Source organism: Anguilla rostrata, chromosome 5 (genome assembly GCF_018555375.3).
Source record: "Anguilla rostrata isolate EN2019 chromosome 5, ASM1855537v3, whole genome shotgun sequence".
In the NCBI taxonomy this organism is placed as follows: Eukaryota; Metazoa; Chordata; class Actinopteri; order Anguilliformes; family Anguillidae; genus Anguilla; species Anguilla rostrata.
In genome coordinates this window covers 51,204,359-51,225,715 of record NC_057937.1, presented here as the reverse complement: position 1 = coordinate 51,225,715, position 21,357 = coordinate 51,204,359, and the positions used below count along the sequence as shown (strand labels likewise).

At 48.3% G+C, this 21,357-nt stretch overlaps 1 protein-coding gene across 31 annotated transcripts in view; it reads right to left on the bottom strand.

Moving 5' to 3' along the window:
• LOC135255600 (transcription factor SOX-6-like) overlaps positions 1 to 21,357 on the bottom strand; it is a 200,877-nt gene that overhangs the window by 79,937 nt on the left and 99,583 nt on the right. For all 31 annotated transcript variants that reach the window (XM_064336985.1, XM_064336984.1, XM_064336994.1 and 28 more), the window contains one exon: positions 10,427 to 10,516. In XM_064336985.1, coding sequence (XP_064193055.1) covers positions 10,427 to 10,516 — 90 coding nt within the window. The remainder of the gene's footprint in view (positions 1 to 10,426; positions 10,517 to 21,357) is intronic.

The following is a 21,357-nucleotide window of genomic DNA, read 5'->3' as shown; positions in this document are numbered from 1 at the left end:
GTGCGTGGCGGTCAGTGTGTGGCGGTCAGCGCGGGGCGGGGCCGGGCAGGGGCTGTGGTACATGCCTAACAGGGGCAGCGCTGTGATCAGGGGCCACGGAGGGACCCCGGAGGGGGGCGCCCGGGGGCCGAGCGCGGGGGGCGCCGGCTCCACAAACACTAACAGAATATTAACAGAGCCCTCATTGTTTTGATGTTGGGCTGCATTGTGGAGGGCCGGGGCAACGTGAGCCTGCCCTCCTCTCTTTCTCTTCCTCTGACTCCTCTCCCCCCCTCCCTCTCTCCTCACCCCGCCTCCCAACTCCCTCACCCTCTCTCCTGTCCCCCCCCTCTCATCTCCTTCTCTTTCTCCTTTCTCGCTCTCTTTTTCTTCTCCGCTCTCCTTTCTGTCCTCCTCGCTGCCGTCTCTGAGCCTGCATTCTTTTCTCTTCCCTTCTCTCCATTTTCCTTTCTGACTACTTGTAGGTGACTAAATAATATGTAATAAAGAGATTTATTTGCCTGCCACTTCAGGAATTCTAAGGATCAGTGCAATAAGAATGATTTCTCATTCACATGATAATGTATTACCATACTAAACACATGCAAATAATCCAATATAATGACATCAATGAGTGAAAAGGATCAGCCCCGCTGTGCTTGTGACTGCAGGGTGGATTCAGGCATTCAGCGCAAGTCAACGTTCTACACCTTCTACACCTTCCGCAAGAGAGTCAACCTTCTACACCTTCTACACCTTCGACAAGAGAGTCAACCTTCTACACCTTCGACAAGAGAGTCAACGTTCTACACCTTTGGCAAGAGAGTCAACGCTCTACACCTTCCGCAAGAGAGTCAACGTTCTACATCTTCTACACCTTCGGCAAGTGAGTCAATGTTCTACACTTTCTAACCCTTCTGCAAGAGAGTCAATGTTCTACACCTTCTACACCTTCCGCAAGACAGTCAACGTTCTACACCTTCTGCAAGAGTCAACGTTCTATACCTTCTGTAAGAGTCAACGTTCTACACCTTCTGTAAGAGAGTCAATGTTCTACACCTTCTGTAAGAGAGTCAACGTTCTACACCTTCTGTAAGAGAGTCAATGTTCTACACCTTCTGCAAGAGAGTCAACGTTCTACACCTTCTGTAAGAGAGTCAACGTTCTACACCTTCTGTAAGAGAGTCAATGCTAAACACCATCAGCAAGAAAGTCAGCTTTCTAGAACTTCAGCAAGAACCTCACCATTCTACACATTCTGCAAGGGAGCCAGCATTGTGCACCTTCTGCAAGAGTCAGTATTCTAAACCTTTTGAAAACAGCACTCTGCAATAGTCAATGTTCTAATTGTTCTGCACTCGTCCACGTCAACCCTCAGGACAGCACATGTTGTTTTGTTGCCCTGGTTTTGTTTAAGGAAAAAAAAAAAAAAAAACTTTTCTTCCTGTCCTGAATTATGGATCAGCTCTAAAGACAGATAAAAGTTTTATTGGCCAAGAGAAGCAGAAGAAAGACATGAGCGCGGCCTGCCCAGGGAATCCTGACACAGAGGCCGTGTCCTGCATAATGCATGGCTCCTAATAGCGCCGCCGCGCCGCGCGCACTTGCAGAGGTGTCTCCTCGGATCCCGTTTCCTGTGGGGAGACGGACAGCGCGTAGGTGCCTCCGCGGTAAATAAAGTGCGCGGGTTCCAGCGGATCTAATCTGTTGTGACGTTCGGTGAGCGTTTATCCCCCCACCCCCCCGCCGGGCCCCCCCCCCCCACGAGCTCCCGTTTCAGGGGGGGAGAGCAGCCGCACAATAGCGGCTGAAAGGGGAGCCCGGCGGAGAGGAGAGGCGAGGTGAGGCGAGACGTTGGGGCCGCCCGCCCCCCCCCGCCCGCTCACCTCTGATGCGCTGTGATGTCGCTACATCTGAGGAGGCCGGGCCCTCTGTGTCGGCCCTTTACCTGTTCCCTTTTTTTCATTTCGGCCCTTTTAAATGTCACAAAGGAGGGCAGAGAAACATCAACCAAATAAGCAGCTAAATAAATAATAGCCGCAGAACAACTGAGCTGGGGAAGGTGGGGGGGCAGCCAGGCCTTGGGGCCCGCAGATAAAAGGCACTTTATAGGGGTGCGATTTGTTCAGTCCAACACCCCCCCTCTGCCCCCCCCTCCCCCCTCCCCGTTCCTGTAATCAAGCAGTCTCTAATTTGAGTTCCAAGCCCAGCACCAGGGGAAAGGAGGCAGCTTGTTACTTTGAAGAGCCCAGAGTGAATAACGCAGATAAAAGATTGAGCCAGGAAAAGAGGACGGGGGGAGGGGGGGGGAGAAAAAAAGAGGAAAGGATCACAAAGTAGCCTATTCTCTTCCCTTGCCTTTGGATGGGACAGCTGAACCATTATGACTAAGTTCTGAATGACTTTTTTTCTTTTTTTTTTTTTAAACGGAGGGACACTGGAATTTCTTTGTCTCCCTCCCCATCAGTCGGCCATTGTGGAGCCTCCCGTACGCCGCTCTCCCCTCCTGAGTAAATGAAGGCTCCCCTCTAAATGCGCCGATTGTGCTGGAGGGATGCGGGCGGCCCTGCCGCGGGGCCGCTTCTACAGCGGGGCCTCTCTGAGGCCCGCTCGCCGGCCGGGGCTGCCGATCCCCGCCGCTCGCCGGGGCTTCTCCCGGGACTCACGCCGCTCGGGGAGGTCCTCCGTCCCGCGTCCGGCGCCCCGGCCGAGGACAATATTTTAAAAAGAAGGGGCCGGATTTAATCACCGTTAACGGGGTGTGCTGCCCCTTCCAGCCGCGTCTGAACGCGAGCGTTTGGTGAGGTCCCGGAGTCTCTGTGAGCAGCTGTGTACTCTCTCCGAGCTGGAGCCTCACAACATGCACACACAGGCAAATGGGCGCTGTCCAAATATTCAATTAGCTTAACCTTTCCGAGCTTTTATACTTTAAAAACTTTCTCTTTTTTTTAGCTTTACAACCTGTCAGAGGCTTTGTTATTTTTTAGCGCGTTCAGCAGCTGGTCCCCGTCCTCGTTCGCCGACAGGCCGAGGAGGAGGAGGAGATGCACAGTTGTCGCTGTTTATCATGGCAACAACAAACAGGACCGTGGCTGCCTCTCTCTGAAGCTCATGAAAACTTGTGTGTTTTTTCTCCAGCAACAAAAGCACAGTGCAATAACCCAGCAGCGCCTGGGAAAACACGATATGACCTATCCAAGAACAAAACAAAAGGAAAATTTCTCTTGTCATCTCAGTGATATATACTGTGCTCTGGTGCAAACCAGCTGCTGGCGGACTGAGCTTAAAACATATACGTTTCCTTTGTTTGTAAAAATTTTGCGAAACTTCCGACCGAGAGCGTCCCAGACGCAGTCCCTGGCCCTGGAATCGCGCTGCGGGCGACAGCTGTTTCACCTGGCCCCCGCTCGCCGCTGCCAATGACAGCGCGCAGGCTGGGAGGGCCCTGCCAGGAGCACGTCGTTAGCGAGCGGGAAGCGGGCCTCCCCGGCTCTGATGGCGGCGCGGGGACGCTAATGCTTTCAACATTACCGCCGCAGCTCGCCGCCAGCCCTTCAGCCCGACGGTCACACATACGCTGCCTTTCAAAAAAACACGCCTTTCATTCCCCCCATCCCCTGCCCCCCCCCAACCACCAATAAAGCACATACTGTATTTTGAAGCAAGTTTGTGCAATTAACTCTATTTGCATATGTTAATGAGGGTGGGTGCCAGGATACTCCGCCACACAGTGAAGCGATTATTCGGTCGGAGTTTGAAAGCGAAGCGAAGACACGAGCCTGAAGGCGGAGAGAAAAGCAAACACCGGCAGCCTAGCCTCCAGCAGCTTTTATCCGCCCTTTTAAAAACCTGCATTCCACGTACGCTTTTTTCCCCCCACAAATTTATCTCATAAATTGCTTGGTTGACACTTGGCAGGACACACAAATTCAAAGAGGAAGGTATTCAGTAACAGCATGCTTGAACACTTGTGAACATACTGTATGCCACTTCACAGTAATGCCAGCCAATAATTGTGTAATTGCAGAATAACTCATTAAGATAATGTCCCAACCGCTCTAGTCCACAGCTTTGAAAGAAAAAAAATCACCCCATCAAAGAAAATACAAGGGAAAGCCCAGATAAGACCTGGTATCAGAACATTTAACATTACTGCTATCATGCTGGTGTCCAACAAGGAAGGGAGAAACATCAATATTAAATAGAGTACCTGAATTCATTTAATTTTAAAACAGAAGACTCCATTTTTTAAATGCACTGTTTGATCTCTTACCCACTGCAGTATGGTTGGCTCGTGTCTTCAGCATAACCGGGGCAACCTTGAGTGACAGAACATCCCCCCAAGGGGGTATGCATCTTGACCCCTTTCTGTTTTCATCTAAGAAATGTCGCCCAGAGTTCCTGTCCCTCATCGATGTCAAACTCTAACACAAGCCCAGCTGAATACACAATAAACGGTCAAGGACAAGATCTGGCCTGACAATCTTGTAAGCGGTTACCAAAGAAAGGCAGAGAGCAAAGGGGAATTGTATTTAGCGTTTTTATGTGTCGATGTTTGTGTTGTACATGTGGGGGGGGAAGAACAAATGTGGTATTATGAAACTGCCTATAAATTAATAAAATATATCACATGACAAAACAATGCAATAAATATTGCTGTAAGATAATGAAAAAATGTGAGTTCGGTTCTTATGACTACCACACAAAAAACATGATAAATAAAAGAATAATTCTTCCATTGAGAGAGGCCCTTATGCAGGAGAACAGTAGGACCTCTGAGGCAGTGTTTCCCCCCCTTCACTTGGGAATAATATAAATACACTTCCGGACATGCTGCTGTACTGGAGCCCCTCAGCAGGGCCATGGACCTGGAGTACCCAGACCAGACTAAGCCTGACAAGATCAAACAGACATCAGACAACCGACTGACAGACCAGCCAGACCAACAAGCCTGACAGTCGAACGACTCCAGACCAGACCTGACTGGGCCAGACCAGACTAAGCCTGACAAGATCAGAACAGACCAGTCCAGACCAAACCTGACTGAGCCAGACCAGGCCAGATCAGACTAAGCCCGACAAGATCAGAACAGAACAGTCCAGACCAAACCTGACTGAACCAAACCAGGCCAGATCAGACTAAGCCCTACAAGACCAGAACAAACCAGACTGGACCAGACCAGACCATACCAGAACATACTAAACCTGACTGGACTGGACCGGACCAGACCAGACCACGCCAGACCAGACCGCCCAAACCAGAAGAGACCTTGTTCCACCCATCAGCTTCTGCTCCTGCACCCTAAAACCCGTGTGCGGAATGGCGGCCGCCGCGTGAGGACAAGACGTCCCTTTCTGCGGCGGGCTGAGAAAAGCAGCACCCCAGCGCAGCGCTTCCAAAGCATAATAACCCAGCCCAGCTCCCGTTTCACCTGGACACAAACACACACTGTTTACTGTTCCTCCATTTCAAACAACAACGCAAGTGCTTTCAGTACTGAGGGGAATAGTTTAGGGTTCTGATAAGCTGAGGCTGTCCCTAAAATGACTACCCCCCCCCCGCCCCCCTCGGCCTGCATTATTCCTTCTCTCCCCCAGGACTGAAGGACATCCAACAGCTGTTTCATATCCAGTGCTGTCTCATTCTCTGTCAGTACTGGCAGTCAAATCATACAGAACAAAAATGAACTCTTAAGAATGACTTAACGATATTTCCAACATGTCTTTCTGTACAATCTGCACTTCTGAGAGGACAACTCTTTCAAGTACATTGATTTATATGCATCTGTCATAATGATTTTTGTTTATAATAAGGAAATCTTGTAATGTTCTTACAATAATGATCAGAGTGGTATCCAATCACCCATTGATCGAATGACAAAAACATTTTAAGATTACAAATGTGAGTGGCTCTGATTTGATGTGTGTTTGAGAACATGGCTGAATACTGTATACTTCCATAAATTGTAAAATATATTAAAATATCCAGTTAGGTGCAGCTCTGAAGTAACAGTACCATAAACCACAAATGCCAGTGTGCCATTTCAACAGCGAAATACAAAAACTATCAAGAAATAAAACCTTCAAACATCTCAGGGTGCGACATCGCTTCAACAAAACAGTTCCTGCAGCGAATTTCACAATGCGCTGGGCCACAGCGCGACGGCCGACCGGAATTTTGGGGACAGAAAAATCGCATTCACGTGCGCAAACACACCAAAGGGCCGGGCGGTGTGCGCCGGGCAGATAGGCCAGGGGCCGCACATTGGAACGTAATTAAGGATAAAGCCCAAGGTTAAATTGAATGATGGCGTTTCTGAGCGAATCCAGCTGCTGGAACAATCGGCGCACTGTGCCTGCGTACAGTCCCCTCTCTGTCCGGACGGGGGGGGGGGGGGGGGGGGAAGCCCGGAGAGCCGGCTCAGGTACGGCCCGACATCAAATCAATCTCAGCTGCGGACCCGCCTCCGCTCTCCCACAGTAAGTGGCTTGTACTTATCTGTCTGCCACAGGACCTTCATGCACACACTCCACCACTGTCAAGTCCACAGCATTAAATAATTGATTATCCCTCTGCAAAGGGGCCCCGATTTCCTTGTATATAGAGTCTGGGCAACCATTTTACACAGAATTACAATATGTGGGAGCCGGGGGGAGTTATCCTTATAAGGGCGGCTCAGAACAGTCCGTGTTCCAATCTAGTTGAGCGCAGTTTTTTTTTTTTTTTTTTCTCTCTCTCGTTCTGCTGCTAAGGAAACGTTTGCCGTAGTTCAGGCGGGGGAAGAGTGAAGGAGCTGAAGGAGAGCCAAAGCAGCCCCTTTCAGCAGGTAAAGAGAATGGAACAGCCCTGATTGGCCCACGTGAACCGCACGGCAGGGCCAGGAGGACTCATGTTCTCCCGTCCCAGACTGTATAGTACTGACATTCCGGCGGGATTAGCATTGGACACATCGCGCAGATTCTTTAGTCCACACACCTCCGCAAGGAGCAGAAGAGGTGTGGGGGGTGAGGGCTGGGGGGAATTATTCCCAGATTTCTCTCAACACATCACCCCTGAGGATGTCACTACACTTTCCTCAATCAGAAATTTAACAAATCTGTCAGGACATTTATGACACAAAAGGGCTGGGGTGAGACAACAATAACATCAAAATCAAATAAAAGATACAAGCAAAATTGCCCCTCTCTTATAAATAAAACAGCCAAATAATAGTAATAATAATAATAATAATAATAGTAATATTAGCACTGCTGATTGTGGCAGCTGCCTGGTCAGACACTGTGTGAAGCTGCAGTGTTAATGTCTCTGGATGACAGGCAGGTAGAGATCTGTTTTAAGGGGGTAACAGAAGCAGACTCAAGCCCATGCAGCCCCTGTCCAGCCCCCCTCCCCGGTGGCTCTGCGGCTTGGTACTCCTCCACGCCGCCTCCCTCTTGCTCTGTGGTTTTAGTGCAGCGCACCACCTATCCCCGCCTGGCCCGTTCCCCCTGACTGACAGCTTAACTCAGGTATGAAAACAAACAGTCGCCGGGCAGATCTGCAGGGCAGGAAAGCGATCTGCCTCTAATGCTTTACCGCGCGCCGAACCTGTGGCCCGCCCCGCTCCGGATCCTTCCGTAAGCCCGCCCCCCGCTCTAAAAAGCTGCGTGTGATGATTTTAAAACCGGGATGCACAGCCCTGTACAGGCACCATCATCTGTAACCCGCTTCTATACCTTTACACCTAATGCAAAGATTCACGGAAGTCCTATGAAATGTACAATGAAAGAAACACAAAATGCAATGTACTATGAAATAAAGATAGCCATAAAAACAAATTCAAAGAAACTGGATCCCTGTTTATGTCCATAGATCATAGTTTTGTGTATTGGTATCTTTTTTATTTTTCATTTTTTTTAGACAACAGAGACTGATGTTGTTCTGACATGCTCGGACCCGAGAGCAAGAACAGACTTGGGCATGGGTGAGGCCTCCAATCTCTGCCCTGCTCCGAGGGTCAGTTCACACAGCCCTGTCGCTGTCAGCCAATCAGGGGACAGCTCTCACCTCTCCACGGCAACAATACAGAGTGAGAGGGTCATAGGTGGAAAAGTATGTAAAAGTGCTTGTGTAAAACTCACAGAGTCTGGATTCTATACCACTGACTGAGGAGGAAGAAGTAAAAAAAAAAAAAAAAAAAATCATGAATTACCAGTCATTAATTTCAAAAGAGACAGAATTTCATATTTTCCGCATTTATCTTTGAACATCAGAAGAAATCTTTTGTGGCCGAGGAACAATGGCACAGAAAGGAGTCTCTAGGTGCCCTGCACAAAGCCATGCGCTCCAGACTCAACGTGCGCCTGCTCGAGAATAAGCGGCAAGGCCAGCTTGCCAGGAGGTACCTTTTTATCTAGACGTCGGCCTTTATCTGTGACTTCACCTCCATTCATTTAAACCTACAGGCATGCTTGGCCTTTGTATTGATTTTAACCCAACAATTAATGCGGTCTCTGATTTATCATAACACTTTAGATCTTAATCATATGGCATTTTCTGCTTGTGCTCTTTGTTTGTGTTTTAATTAAGGGGACCTTGTGTGTCTCCAGCCCTGAGCTGCTTTTTAATTGGCAGTATTTACATCAGGCAAACTTCAAACACAGAGAAAGACATTTGTAAGGGAGGGGGGGGTGTGCAAAGAGGGGGCCCTTTGAAATGTCTACAGTCATACGAAATGGCATGCTAATTAAAAAGCCAGGGCTGCCAGTGTGATATGAAAAGTATTTATATATGTAACGTCGAGCGTAGACCCGGTCTCGTTTCACATCCACGGTTTATACCCTTTATCGCCCCTACCTGTGTTCATCTTCGCACCGGCGGCTGACTATTCAAATCCGTCAAATAAAGAAACCGTTTTTTAAAAATTTATATTAAAAGACCTGCTTTGAAAAAGGCTAAATCATTTCAAATCATTTTAACTATAGCACTTTGATCTACACTGGCATACACCTCGGCAGCAACAATGAATCTAGTTTACCCAGGCATGATTTACTCTCCGCCTCATTACAGCTATTGCCTATATGAATACACAAATACACATATTAAAATGTAGGACTGTTTTCCGTACACAGGGTGAAAGTAATCCAATAATTAAAAATGAGGGGGAAAGATTATTTATCATTCTGTGATGGATATGAGTCAAACATCCATTAAAGGTGAAGTTGTTAAAAAAAAAAGACACACAAAGGAAACACCGTCCAGTAATCTGGCACTCAGATAGAAAGAAAGGGTAAAATCAGCAGCAGATCTCAGGGCATTCGATAGATATGAGACGATTATGAGGGGAAGAGTGAGCCTTACAGTATATTTGGTGGAAACCTGAAGAGTAAGACGTCTGCTTTTCAAGCCAAAACCAAAGACAGACAGAATAGATGTAGAAAATGGGATTTATCTGCGAGGTTTTAATTGTGTTTGTTGTAATGTGGCACTAGGAGGGTAGACCACCCAGAAAGTACTGCCTGGAGGGGGGGGGGAGTGGGAGAGGGCAGAGGAGAGAGAGAGAGGAGAGAGAGAGAGAGAGAGAGAGCGAGAGAGAGAGGAAATGATGGAAAAAGAGAGTGAAAAACAGAAGGAGAGAGAGAGGAATAAAGAGGAGAGAGACAGAGCCATGGCTATGAGGTATATACAGTATATATGTCCATGTCTATTTTCTCTCGCTATGTATATACAGTGTGGGTGTGTGTGTGTGTGTGGCAGGTCAGGCAGTCCTATAGACACTGCAAAACAGAAGTATTTAGCTTGGACATCAGGTCCTCATCGAACATATAATCTTCTCATGTCTCGTTTTATAATTAAAGAGGGCAGGTAGATTATCTTTCTATCTTTAACTGGAAGTTACAACAGCTTGGCTCAAAGTATAGCTCGTGGCTTGATTAATACGACAGCTATTCTATGGTGGATACACAGTTTGGTTTCTGAGGATGTCGTTATTTAGCAAGTGAAAAATGGACAAGCACGGATAATGAATCAGCTTTGTCCTCGGACATCTGTTTGCCCATGGTCGTTTTGATGGCTCATTTCACATTACTTGCAGTACTGTTAAATGACCATAAACAGATACAGCCAGACTATTTATTGTATCAAAATGATTACTATTATTATTATTATTATTATTATTATTATCTAATAAAATAACAGTGATGTTAGCTCATCTAACATTTTTAAGGAAATGTACTTATTTGCGGAAAATTATTCCCTTAAAATGATGAGACTTTTTTCCTTTAAGGATAACAAATGGATCACAGAGGAAGCGAACACTTCCAGACCCCTTCTATTTTAAGGACTCTGGAAGGAGATCGATTTATCCTCCTGTGATTGAGCTGTGTCAGGTCCCAGCAGTCACTCCACCCCTGGGCCTTGCAGTACAGACCTCCACAGCTCCGAAGTCCTTCAAGCCACACAAACTTACCCTTTATCTCACTCAGAAGTTCGCTCGTGTTCAGTCTTTCCATTTTTTCTTTCCAGTCTTTAGAGAGAAGTTTTTCCATGCAAGATGAATCTGGAAGACAAAAGAAACAGCACGCTCTTTAAAAGGTGAACCCAAACAGCCGAGATTTCTTCAGCTCACTGCTCTGAAGGTTCAGACTGTCTCAGTTCAATGTGCATTGTGATTCCTCCAATGTTTTCATCTGACACAAAATGATTTAATTGATTTACACTGATTTCGCTAACAAAATGTTTCAGCAACATTATGACCCTCTTAAAATGTCTGCTTTTTCAAATTTGTTTTCGTTGAGAGTGGAAAGGACAAAGAGCATCACTATTTTAAAGCAAGGTCTTTGTTTAAAGACATACTTCAGTGTAATTTTCCCACAAAATAACACCGTCTGGATGAGATTTTAAAGGCAACATTTATCTTTTCTCGCCCAAAATTTAGACGTGTATTTATACGCACGCAACAAAACACAACATAAACAATTCACTATATAAAAGGCATATCTTGTGGCGTCAAATTACTAGTTATCTAATAAAATTAAAACCCTATCAACTCCATAATTATACGGCTCTACCTCGGCAAAAGGAAGAAAGAGAAAATAAAAGGTCCAACGACATTAATTGTGAACAACCCCTTCCTCCAGACAGAGAGGGTGTTATTTCAAAAACCCATTCTGCAGAAGATATAAAAAAAACTTCAATCAACGCTGAAAGGGGCAAATATTTCCCTCTGAACTGCACTGCCGTAAAATCAGGCTGATGTCTACTATAGGTTCTTGAAAAATCAAAAGGTATTATTACCATAATTATAGAACATATGTTTTGAATTAGCCAGGGATAGTACCAGCATTGTCACAAAGGAGGGAAAGATATACATTTCAGTGCATGTCGCTAACCTTAAAATAATAACTCTGGTAAAACGTGTGAACTACACTAATGAAAAGCACTTGCCGACATGTTGCTTTAAAAAAAAACCCCTTTGTAATACAGTTTCCAGTGATCTTAGGGTTGTGTAAATTCCTCCATTTACCTCAACATGAGCTCAGAAGAGAGCGTCTAACAAAAAACAGTTACAGAACACCAAAAGATGAGCTTTGTCTATTCCTTCCATCTTTCTCGCTCCAAGATGCAAAATGACCGAGATTTATTTTCCCTTGCCCAGCACAGATCATCCTCTTTTCCGAAAATGTCATTCAGACGCAGAGAAGCAATGCTAAAATGCACACATATCGACGGACGCTTTTTCCCAGGGCGTAGGCTGTATATAACTTCTATGGAGTGACGGTGACCGGTCTGGTTGTTTTGTGGGGGTCAGCCCAGTGAGGGCAGGGAGAGATAAATGAGGTGGGTGAGCAGGGTGGGGTGGGGTGGGGGTGGGGGGGACTACAAAGGCACATTTAAAGGAAGGTAAGGGGTGAGGTGGGGGTTTGTGTTCACCGTACGCACAAAGACAACGGCCATGAAGACAATTAAGGATTGTCCGGCGGGACGGCGAATCAGAGGCAGGAATGACAGGAATCTGTGCGATAAAGAATGCGGCGTGCGCCAATCAGCACGGGACGGGGCGGGACGGGACGACCGTACCCCACGCCCCGCAGAGGTCAGCCAGTTCCCATCAAAACGCAGCACCCCCCCCCCCCCCCCATGTCTCACGGGCCCCCGAAACGCACGCGGCGGACGGTCTGACCTTCGCCCGCGGGCCACGCAGGAAATGGCCGCCGAGCGGAGAGGACCAAGGTAACGGAACTCAGCCAGCTCCCTCTCGCTTAACGAGGACGCTGAGGTCACAGGACTTTTCTCTCTTCCCTTCTCGATCTTCCTTCTCTTTTTTTTACATCTACAGCAGCAGTTTCCCCCCAAAAAAGTCCACACGCGGTGCTGTGTGACCCCACGACACTGCTCATTACTGTAAAGCGGAGGCAACTGCTCCGTAATGGGGAACGTCCCAGTCCCCTCGCAGTTGCAGGCAAATTATGAAAATGACTCTGTATCTGGTTAAATGCAGTCATGGGAGTCATCAGTAGTCCAGAACCTTTGAACAGCATAATAACAATACTCGCAAATATAACACTAAGAACATATTAAATATTGTGTGAAATCCAGCACTGCACCGCAAACTGGGTAATCCAGCCTGCAGACAAATCCCAAGAACATATAGAGATGCTCAGATCTAACTTTGGCATAACTCAAATCTCTCTTCAGAGGCTGGGCAAGAGGCGCTGCAAAATGTCCAGCCACATCGACATCGCATCGCATGTTCTCTGCATCGCATGTTCTCTGCATCGCATCGCATGTTCTCTGCATTGCACGTTCTCTGCATTTCATCGCATGTTCTCTGCATCGCATGTTCTCTGCATCGCATGTTCTCTGCATCGCATCGCATGTTCTCTGCATCGCATCGCATGTTCTCTGCATCGCATCGCATGTTCTCTGCACTCCATCGCATGTTCTCTGCATCGCATCGCATGTTCTCTGCATCGCATCGCATGTTCTCTGCACTTCATCGCATGTTCTCTGCATCGCATCGCATGTTCTCTGCATTGCATCGCATGTTCTCTGCATCGCATCGCATGTTCTCTGCACTTCATCGCATGTTCTCTGCATTTCATCGCATGTTCTCTGCATCGCATCGCATGTTCTCTGCACTTCATCGCATGTTCTCTGCATCGCATCGCATGTTCTCTGCATCGCATCGCATGTTCTCTGCACTTCATCGCATGTTCTCTGCATCGCATCGCATGTTCTCTGCATCGCATCGCATGTTCTCTGCATCGCATCGCATGTTCTCTGCATTTCATCGCATGTTCTCTGCATCGCATCGCATGTTCTCTGCATCGCATCGCTTTCTCTGCTTTATGCATGTTCTCTGCATGCATCGCATGTTTCTGCCTTCATGCTGTTCTGCATCGCATCGCAGTTCTCTGCATTTCACGCTGTTTTTCTGCTGCAAGCGCAACGCAACCGCGCGCAGAGCCTAAGTACCACCGCTGGTTCTCTACCTTCGCTTTTTTGGCTCCAGTTGTCGTCTTTGGAATGTGTTTTCAACAACATGATATATTATGCGTGCGCCTTCCAGTGCCCTTGACTCACGAAGATTGCATTCTTACGAGCCTGTAAGAATGGATTTGTTCTCTCGCAAAAAAGGGCAAAAGCCAAAAGCAGACATTCTTGTTGCCTGCGCGGGAAGCCCAGAGGCACCGTGTTAAATGGTTAAACGTTCCTCCAGACAATGGCTCATTTGTGAACGCCCCGTTAACAAAAGGGCTAAAAATTCAGAAGCGCACACTGTGCGTGTCCCGGAGATTCGGTCACAAGAACGTTGCATTGTAGTCATGAGGTACTGCTTGCACTTAAAAAAAAAAAAAGCCAAATAAAGCCTTCACATGCACACCAGAAGTCACACACATCAAATCATTACCGTGACACTGTACATCTTTACAGTGGTTAAAAATGCATGTGGACACAGTGAATGCGCTTTAAACACACCAACAGAACAAATCTGCAGGTCCTGCTGCAGAATAATAAACAGAAAATATATTTTGGCTTTCTGTAATCAATGGTGCGCCATAAACAAAATTGAAAAGGCCACCTTGATTTATTAAACTATATGTTTTGTTATAGTATTAAACTTAAATATTGAACTATAGAGTATTAAACTACAGATTTATGAAACTATATGTTTTGCATACAATTACATGCAGCGAATGGAGGCGGAGTACGACGGTGTGCGAGTTCTGTAATTCCATTTGAGCGGCTGGGGGTGCGGGTTTCCCTGCGAGCGCGCGCTCAGCGCTCACGGTACGGGGCCCGGGATGAAATGGAATTAGCCGCGAGATTTACGGTAGCCACTTAGGAAAGAAAATACAATCTGTAACTCTACACTACATCTGTACTTCATTCCAAAGAGAATCGCAGAGGTAAATTTATGCTCCGGGGTTTGACAAACAAAGCTGACAGGGAGGAAGAGAAGGAGGGGAGGGAGAGAGAGAGGGAGAGGGAGGAAGAGAGACTTTACCCTACATGGCGTCCTGTCCTCCATTGCTCTTGCCCTTTCTGCTCTGCAGTAGAGATGTAAGGACTGTTTAGACTGCGTGTGGGGACTATGATTTCTTTTTACCCGAAACCTACCTTTCAGCAAAAAGATTCCTTCCACCCGTACCACAGAAAAAAACTAAAAACCTCCAGCCCACAAAAAGGCCCAATCACACAGTACAGGGGGCAGCCAGTACTTCCTGTTGACTTTTTCTGAGTATCTCTCAAAGAGAACAAACTCAGTGCTGCATTCTGTTTTGTCTTATTGTAGGTTGCTTTGGATAAAAGCGTCTGCCAAATAAATGTAATGTAACTGTCCAAGCGGAGCCAAAAGGATCCCTCCAGATTGTTATTGACTCTCTGACTCTGACTCTCTGGCCGAGAGTGACCGTGGTGTTCATCTGCACTCCTGGCCAGCTAATGACAGAGAAGAGAGAGAGTGAGAGAGTGAAACAGAGAGAGAGAGAGGACTGTGGAAAGGGTGGTCTAGCACTCTCTCTGTGGGACCGATTTGGTGGACAATGAGTCTTTGTCACCATTAGGCACCCTCACTGGCACACCACCACACTGGACGGATACCATCCCACACTGGCCACTGCACCGAACCGCACCAGATACCAGCCCGCACCGCGGACACACCGCAAACAGCCGCCTCCCGCATTCCTTCCCTGCAATTAGCAAGAGCGGGCCGCCCCTTTCCACGGGGAGAGGCCCTCAGCTCCGCAGCCAAAGTGGGAGAGAGGGAGAGGAGGAGCGGAGGACAGAGGGAATGGGGGAGAGGAGCGGAGGAGTGGCCGGGGGGCGGGGGGGGGAGGTCAGCGAGGCGTTTTTGCGGAATCCTTCCCGTCCGCGGCGGGCCCGGAGACGCCCGGCGGCCCACAGATGCCGCTCCTGCACTTGATCATTAAGGAATGCGCCAACTGCTTGGGAGATAGCGCCGTGCCAGCTCCCATCATGCTCGGCACGCCCCCCCCTCCCTCCCCCCTCCCCAGGGAGGGGCCGGTCCGCCCCCCCCCTCCACCGCCGGCACTCCTCCGCACCCGTACCTCTGCTCCGACACACACACGCACGGCGTGCCAAGCAGCACAAAGGCGGGAGGCTTGTGTTGGAATGTGCGGGGGGGGGGGCAGTGACTATCAACCAACAGCATGAAGGTGAAAAGTGCCACCCCCCAGGTATGACTGTAAAAACACCTGAACACAGCCCATAATCCACTGTCAGAAGTGACAGAGACTTCCCAAAAGGGCCTTAGACCAGGAGGTCCTCATTTCCATGAATGCTCACCAGAGCACAAAACGCTCAGCTCACACAAACTACGCGTCTGGCTTCTTTCAAAACACCCTCATAAAGGAGAAGAATGTTTTCAGATCAATAATTGTAGTGCTTATAGATTTCTTGCATACCATTCTAGCTTCCCCAGAGGAATACACTAGACTAGAGAAACTCTGCCTCATATCAGAATCACAGTGATCGTCACATTCAGAATGTACTGAGCACGTGAAAATGAGAAGCTTCAGTGCAACACAATACAAACATGCTGAGCCAGTGTAAAAGTAAAAATAATAATTACAATAATAACTGCTATTAGAAAATCCAAGAACTGGAGAGTAAGTGATTAACCATGTAGCAGTACAACAGCAGTTTTTTTTTAAAGCAGGAAATATAAGGAAACATGTCTTTATTAGGTTCTGTAATAAATCGCTGGCCTGTCAAAGGAAAACATCAGAAGCGGACAAACAGAGAGTTTGTTATTATTTCCCAGCAGGCCTCCCCCACTCTCTCTCATCCTGTATCTCAGGGATGGAACAATGTGAGGCGGTGGAGGAGGCCATTCAGATGGGATGAGAGTGGAATGATAACAATAGCCGCTATCTGCTCTTATTTACATTTTCCCAAGGTCCCTCTAGCAGAGCCCTGACCAAAGGGGAGCCGCCTGGATCATCCAGCTCCCCTGGACCCGACCCAAGAACCCTCCCCTCACATCCCTCCGGGGTCCCTGGGACACAGTGGAGCAGAGGGGGTCGGCCTCCAGTCCTCCTGGGCCCGGGGACCGCCATACATAGCCTGCTCTGCAGATACCAAATGCAAACACGCAAAACTCACTAAAATGGATTCGGAAACCCTACATTTGGGGTGCTGCGTGGCTCATTCGATCGAGGCACCGTGGTCTCTGATCAAATCAGGAGTGTTCCAGTGCCAACTGTGGCAGCTCCACAGGCCTGGCAGTTGCATCGCCCAGGGTATGGGAGGGTTCTGTTGGTTAGGGGCCTGCGTTTCGCCGCTCTACAGCCACCCGTTGGTGGATTGGGCGCCTGTGGCCTGCATGTCAAAGCTGCATATGAAAGGTCTTCCTCTGACTCCACTCTGCGCTAGCTTGGCTGTTTGTGCGACGTGAATAGAAGCAGCTGGTGACGGCACATGTTCCGGAAGAGAGCCGTGGGTGTTAATAGGAAGTGGGCTTTGCGCATGAATCGCTGCTGTGTTCGCAGACGACTGGACATTCCAAATAAGGGTGGGAACTGGATGTGTACAACAGAACGTCAGATGCAAAAAAAAAAAAAAAAAAACCCTATGCCCACCCAAACGGCGAGACGGGGAGAGAAAGGTTGGGTCTCGCACCAAGAATCAGGCAAAGCTGTGCACTGTACTTCAATGAAACTGATTCTGCTTTCAGATATTAACCGCAGATGACATCCCCACTGCGGATATCCATATCCCCCTTCGTAGTCTGCGGCCTGTGGCAGGCAAACAGCCTGTCAGCGCCACTATCCTATCATCTTTACACAGTAGGCAAGCCCGAGGGAGCCAGATAAAGACACCGTAAACTCCCGGAGACGCACCGGCCAGGCAGCGGTGCTCTCCCCGGCGCATAAATACGGAGCTAATTGTCATCGTAAATCTTCAGACGGCGAAGTTTCTGGAATTGTGTTTGGTATAAACACAGTATTCATCACCTGGCCGCGCGTGGTGCCAAAACCAAATGTTTAACAGAAACCACAACAGTGTAGCACTGAGAGGCAGGCAAGCGTTGACAATCCCACTCGACACTGCCAGCCTTCACCTGCCCGACGCGAGAGGAGAGGGGGGAAACGCCATCTCCGATTACAGGCGCGCGGTGACAATCCTCCATTTTACGGCCCGCGTCGTGATAAACAACTTAATAAACCGCCCCCCTCCGGATGTAAAGCACTTTGGAACGCACCGCACCATGAGAAATGCGGGCTTTTTTTTTTTTTTTTTTATTCAAAACGGCTCATTTGAAAGGTTTATTATGGGCATAAACTGATCCCACAATCAGAGCTTGATCCAAAAGCCACAGCGAAGTCAAAGCCACTGGAGGGAGAAATGAAATGCACACAGAGCACGCCAGCGAGCAAAAAAATCATATCTGTTTCAATTTGAAACGGCACATGAACTCCAAATGACACAATCTGAGTCCCATCCGCCACCAAAACATTATCTGCATTTCATTCGAATGACAAACCAGGAATGGCAGATAGAATGGACCGAAAACAGATTAAAGACACACTAATAGATGTACAGCACCTTTCATAAAAGTTTCATAAAAGCTGTTTTCCCCTGTCCAGTCTGATTACTAATACCTGCCTGGTCAAAAAATTTTAAACACAAGCTTGACCCCTGCACCCCCCTGGACTGCTATGGAATGAGTGATGTTTGTGCCCCTCCCCCCCCCCCCTTTAAGAGAGTCAGAGACCGCGGCAGGACAGCCCTTGTTACTAAGCGAAGCAGCTTTTTTCTCTGCAGTGACTTGTGCTAACATGAAAAGAAAAGGGAGGACGGTTGCTACCGCTAATACAAACAGAGCTAATTGTGCAAGTTGTGTGCTGAAGATAATGCAATCGCACTGTACAGGTAAACGCTCTGGCAGCTAAAGGGAACCTCGAGGCTGACATGGGGCGTAAAGAAATTTCCAGTACAATGTCTACCCTTCCATAATTTGGAGACACTTCAACATGGCACTGGTGCCCATTAAGTCTGTTAAATCATAGGCGAAAACGTTCAATAAAATTAGTAGCAAATTCTATTTAACTCAATGTTAAATGAAAAAACAGAAATAGAACAGGTAATATCAGATGGGCAGTCTGTCCTGACTGGTAGCCAGTCTCTCTCACCACCTAGTCCAGGGATTCAGTAGCTTTCGGGCTGTCCCAGAGTGCACTGCTGTGCCTGTGAACCGTACCCTGGGGCCCTTTGCCAGGACTGCCAGCATCTCCAGCACTTGCGCTGCTATTGTAGCACACCCATCCACCCACCCACCCCCCCAAAAAAAAAAACAGGAAGGAGCTCTTCCTCCGCACCCATCCATCCTCACCCCGGGGCCCGGGGCACTGTGCCAGTCGGGATACCTGGGCTTCGCCCGCCACCGGCTGCCCGCCTCCGCGGCTCACGCCACGCGGAAAACTCCCACAATGCCTTCCCTTGTGCCTTCACTGAATGAAAGCGCGGCTATGTGGCTGCAAGGCACGCAATACCAGCGGCGGAGAAACCCACCAACCCCCCCCTCCCCGGCCCACCCCCCCCGCCCGTCCCTTCCTGGTCACTAAAGTGTCATCACTCACTCGGACGGCAACGAGGAAACTCCGCTCCACAGATCTGTATATCAGCCCGGCGATCCTCCACGGAAAGGCCTAATTATCTAATCAATGATCAACCGACGCCAGGCAGGACGTATAAATAATTTCCCCCATAGACATTAAGCATGAGGAACGGAGTGCGTGGCTTATGAATACGCAGAGGAATAGCCAAAGAGTATTTATCTGAGTGGTATTTTCAGAGATGTACAAAATTAATTAAGGAAGTATATATTGTGATTGTGAAGAGAACCACTCAATATTTCTTCTTTCAAAAAATGTGTGAATAAGCTCATCTCTTTTTGCCTTTTTTAGCAGAAAGATTACTGATGCTTAGGTAGGCCCCGCAGATGGAGCACTGCAGCGTGGGGCATTAGGTTAATAATTATCTTCGAAACACTTTGGAGTGCGGCATCTTCAGCAATATTAGGAAAGACATAAGCAGTGCGGGGAGAAACGCTGTCAAGGTCAAGAGAGTAAAGTGCCTCCTGTTCAACTGGAGAGGAGAGCGGGCTCAATTTAAAATATTGTTCCTGCTTGTTTTGGAGGAATTGTGCGGTGCATTTCTGTAGGGGGACTACTACACTGCCTGAATTTTCCGGCAAAAGAAAAAAACAAAAAAAAAAAGGAAAGATAAGCGAAAGAAGGAAGACGCACGCGCTTCAAGTTCAGGTTTTGAAATCAAGAACTGGCTGCTTTCCAGAGTCTTTCCCCCTCACGGAATCATCCGTGTCTTTTTTTTTTTTACGTTCTTTTTTTTTTTACAAAAACAAACCAGAGACCGGGAGCGCACAAAGACCCGGCTTTCTCAGGCGCGCGCCTGGCACGTCGCAGGATCTTCTGAATGTCTTAATCACAGAGGCGCTGAAACAAGACGCCATCGCACCAAATAAAACACAATAATTACAAGAATCAAAACTGAAAGGGGGGAAACAACACAAGGGAACGTGTTTTGTCATCCCGTCTGAGGCCCCAGAGACAACAGGCGCTGGATGTGCCAAGCGCTCCCCGAAAAGCCTCCATAATCACCACGTTATTGATGTGAGGACAAAAAGGGCACTAATTGCACGGGAGCAATCTAAACGTAATAGGTTACACACCCGGCCGGCGCCGCACAATGTGTGCGGAGAGGAGAAGGAGAAGGAGAAGAAGGAGAAGAAGAAGGAGAAGGAGGGGAGGGGAAAAAAAAAAGAAAAAAACATTTTCCGTGTACAACGGAACGCCGGCTCTCATTTTCAGGCAATTACCTTCTCTCCTTGTCAACAGTTTTAATAACCTCCATCATTTCCACAAGGCTTTTTTTTTTGCTTCAGTTAAATAATTTCAGCTCTTTAATATGCAAATGCGGCTGTTGGTATGCATGGGTGAAGAGGCACAGGTCCTTGAGATATGTCAGTACATTGTGGAGCACCTGCACCTCGGGGCTGGGCTTGATTTAATTGACACGTAATACTGTTCATTATTCCACTTAGTGAGCAGTCCCTGTTAGTCACCTGTAGGCTCTCCTGCCTGCAGCAGGCTGGGCTTGTCAAAAGCGGCTCGGAACAGCGGGTATAAATAGAACACACAACTAGTTCGGCGCTCGCCGCGGGCGCCGGGACACAGAGGCCCCCCCCCCTCCCCCCGGTCACGCATTTTTTTTTTTTTTTCGGGGGAGTTCCGCTGCTTCTGCCGACACCCCCGCGTCGCACGCCTGCTACCTGGCTGCCGGAGTCGGGCCGTTTGGATGGGGAACGGCGTCCAGATGGGACGGGCGCACGCTGGCGGAATAAACCAGGGCTCTCCCGGTTCAGCCGGCCCGGTCCGGCAGCTCTGAGCCGGCCTCGGTCACCACGGTGACCACAGTGACCGCGGTGCCTCTGTGTGTTCCCCGGGACTGCAGCGCTGACCCCTCTAAGGAGACACGTGTTCGTCAGGCCCCCCCCGCATTAACCGGTCCCAGGGGGCTTCACCTCCACAGCAGGGCCAGGCCAACTCAACAAATGGCCCCGCTAACGCCCCCCCCACCCCCCACCCCCCAATCCAGCCCTGGAGCAATCAGCCCTGAATTATTCAACTCCGCCAATGATCAATTCATGCAAGCCAGCGCGCGGGCGATGGGCAATCCTTCAGCCCGGCTGACAGTGGAAGCACACGGAAATTCCAACTGACAGCATAATAATTAATGTAAATGTTAATGAACACAGCCAGGTAAATTGAGTCACCAAATAAAATAATAAAAAAATAACTGTTTAAGTCACCAGTGAAATGGCACCGATGTCATTCACATGAAGGGATCCAT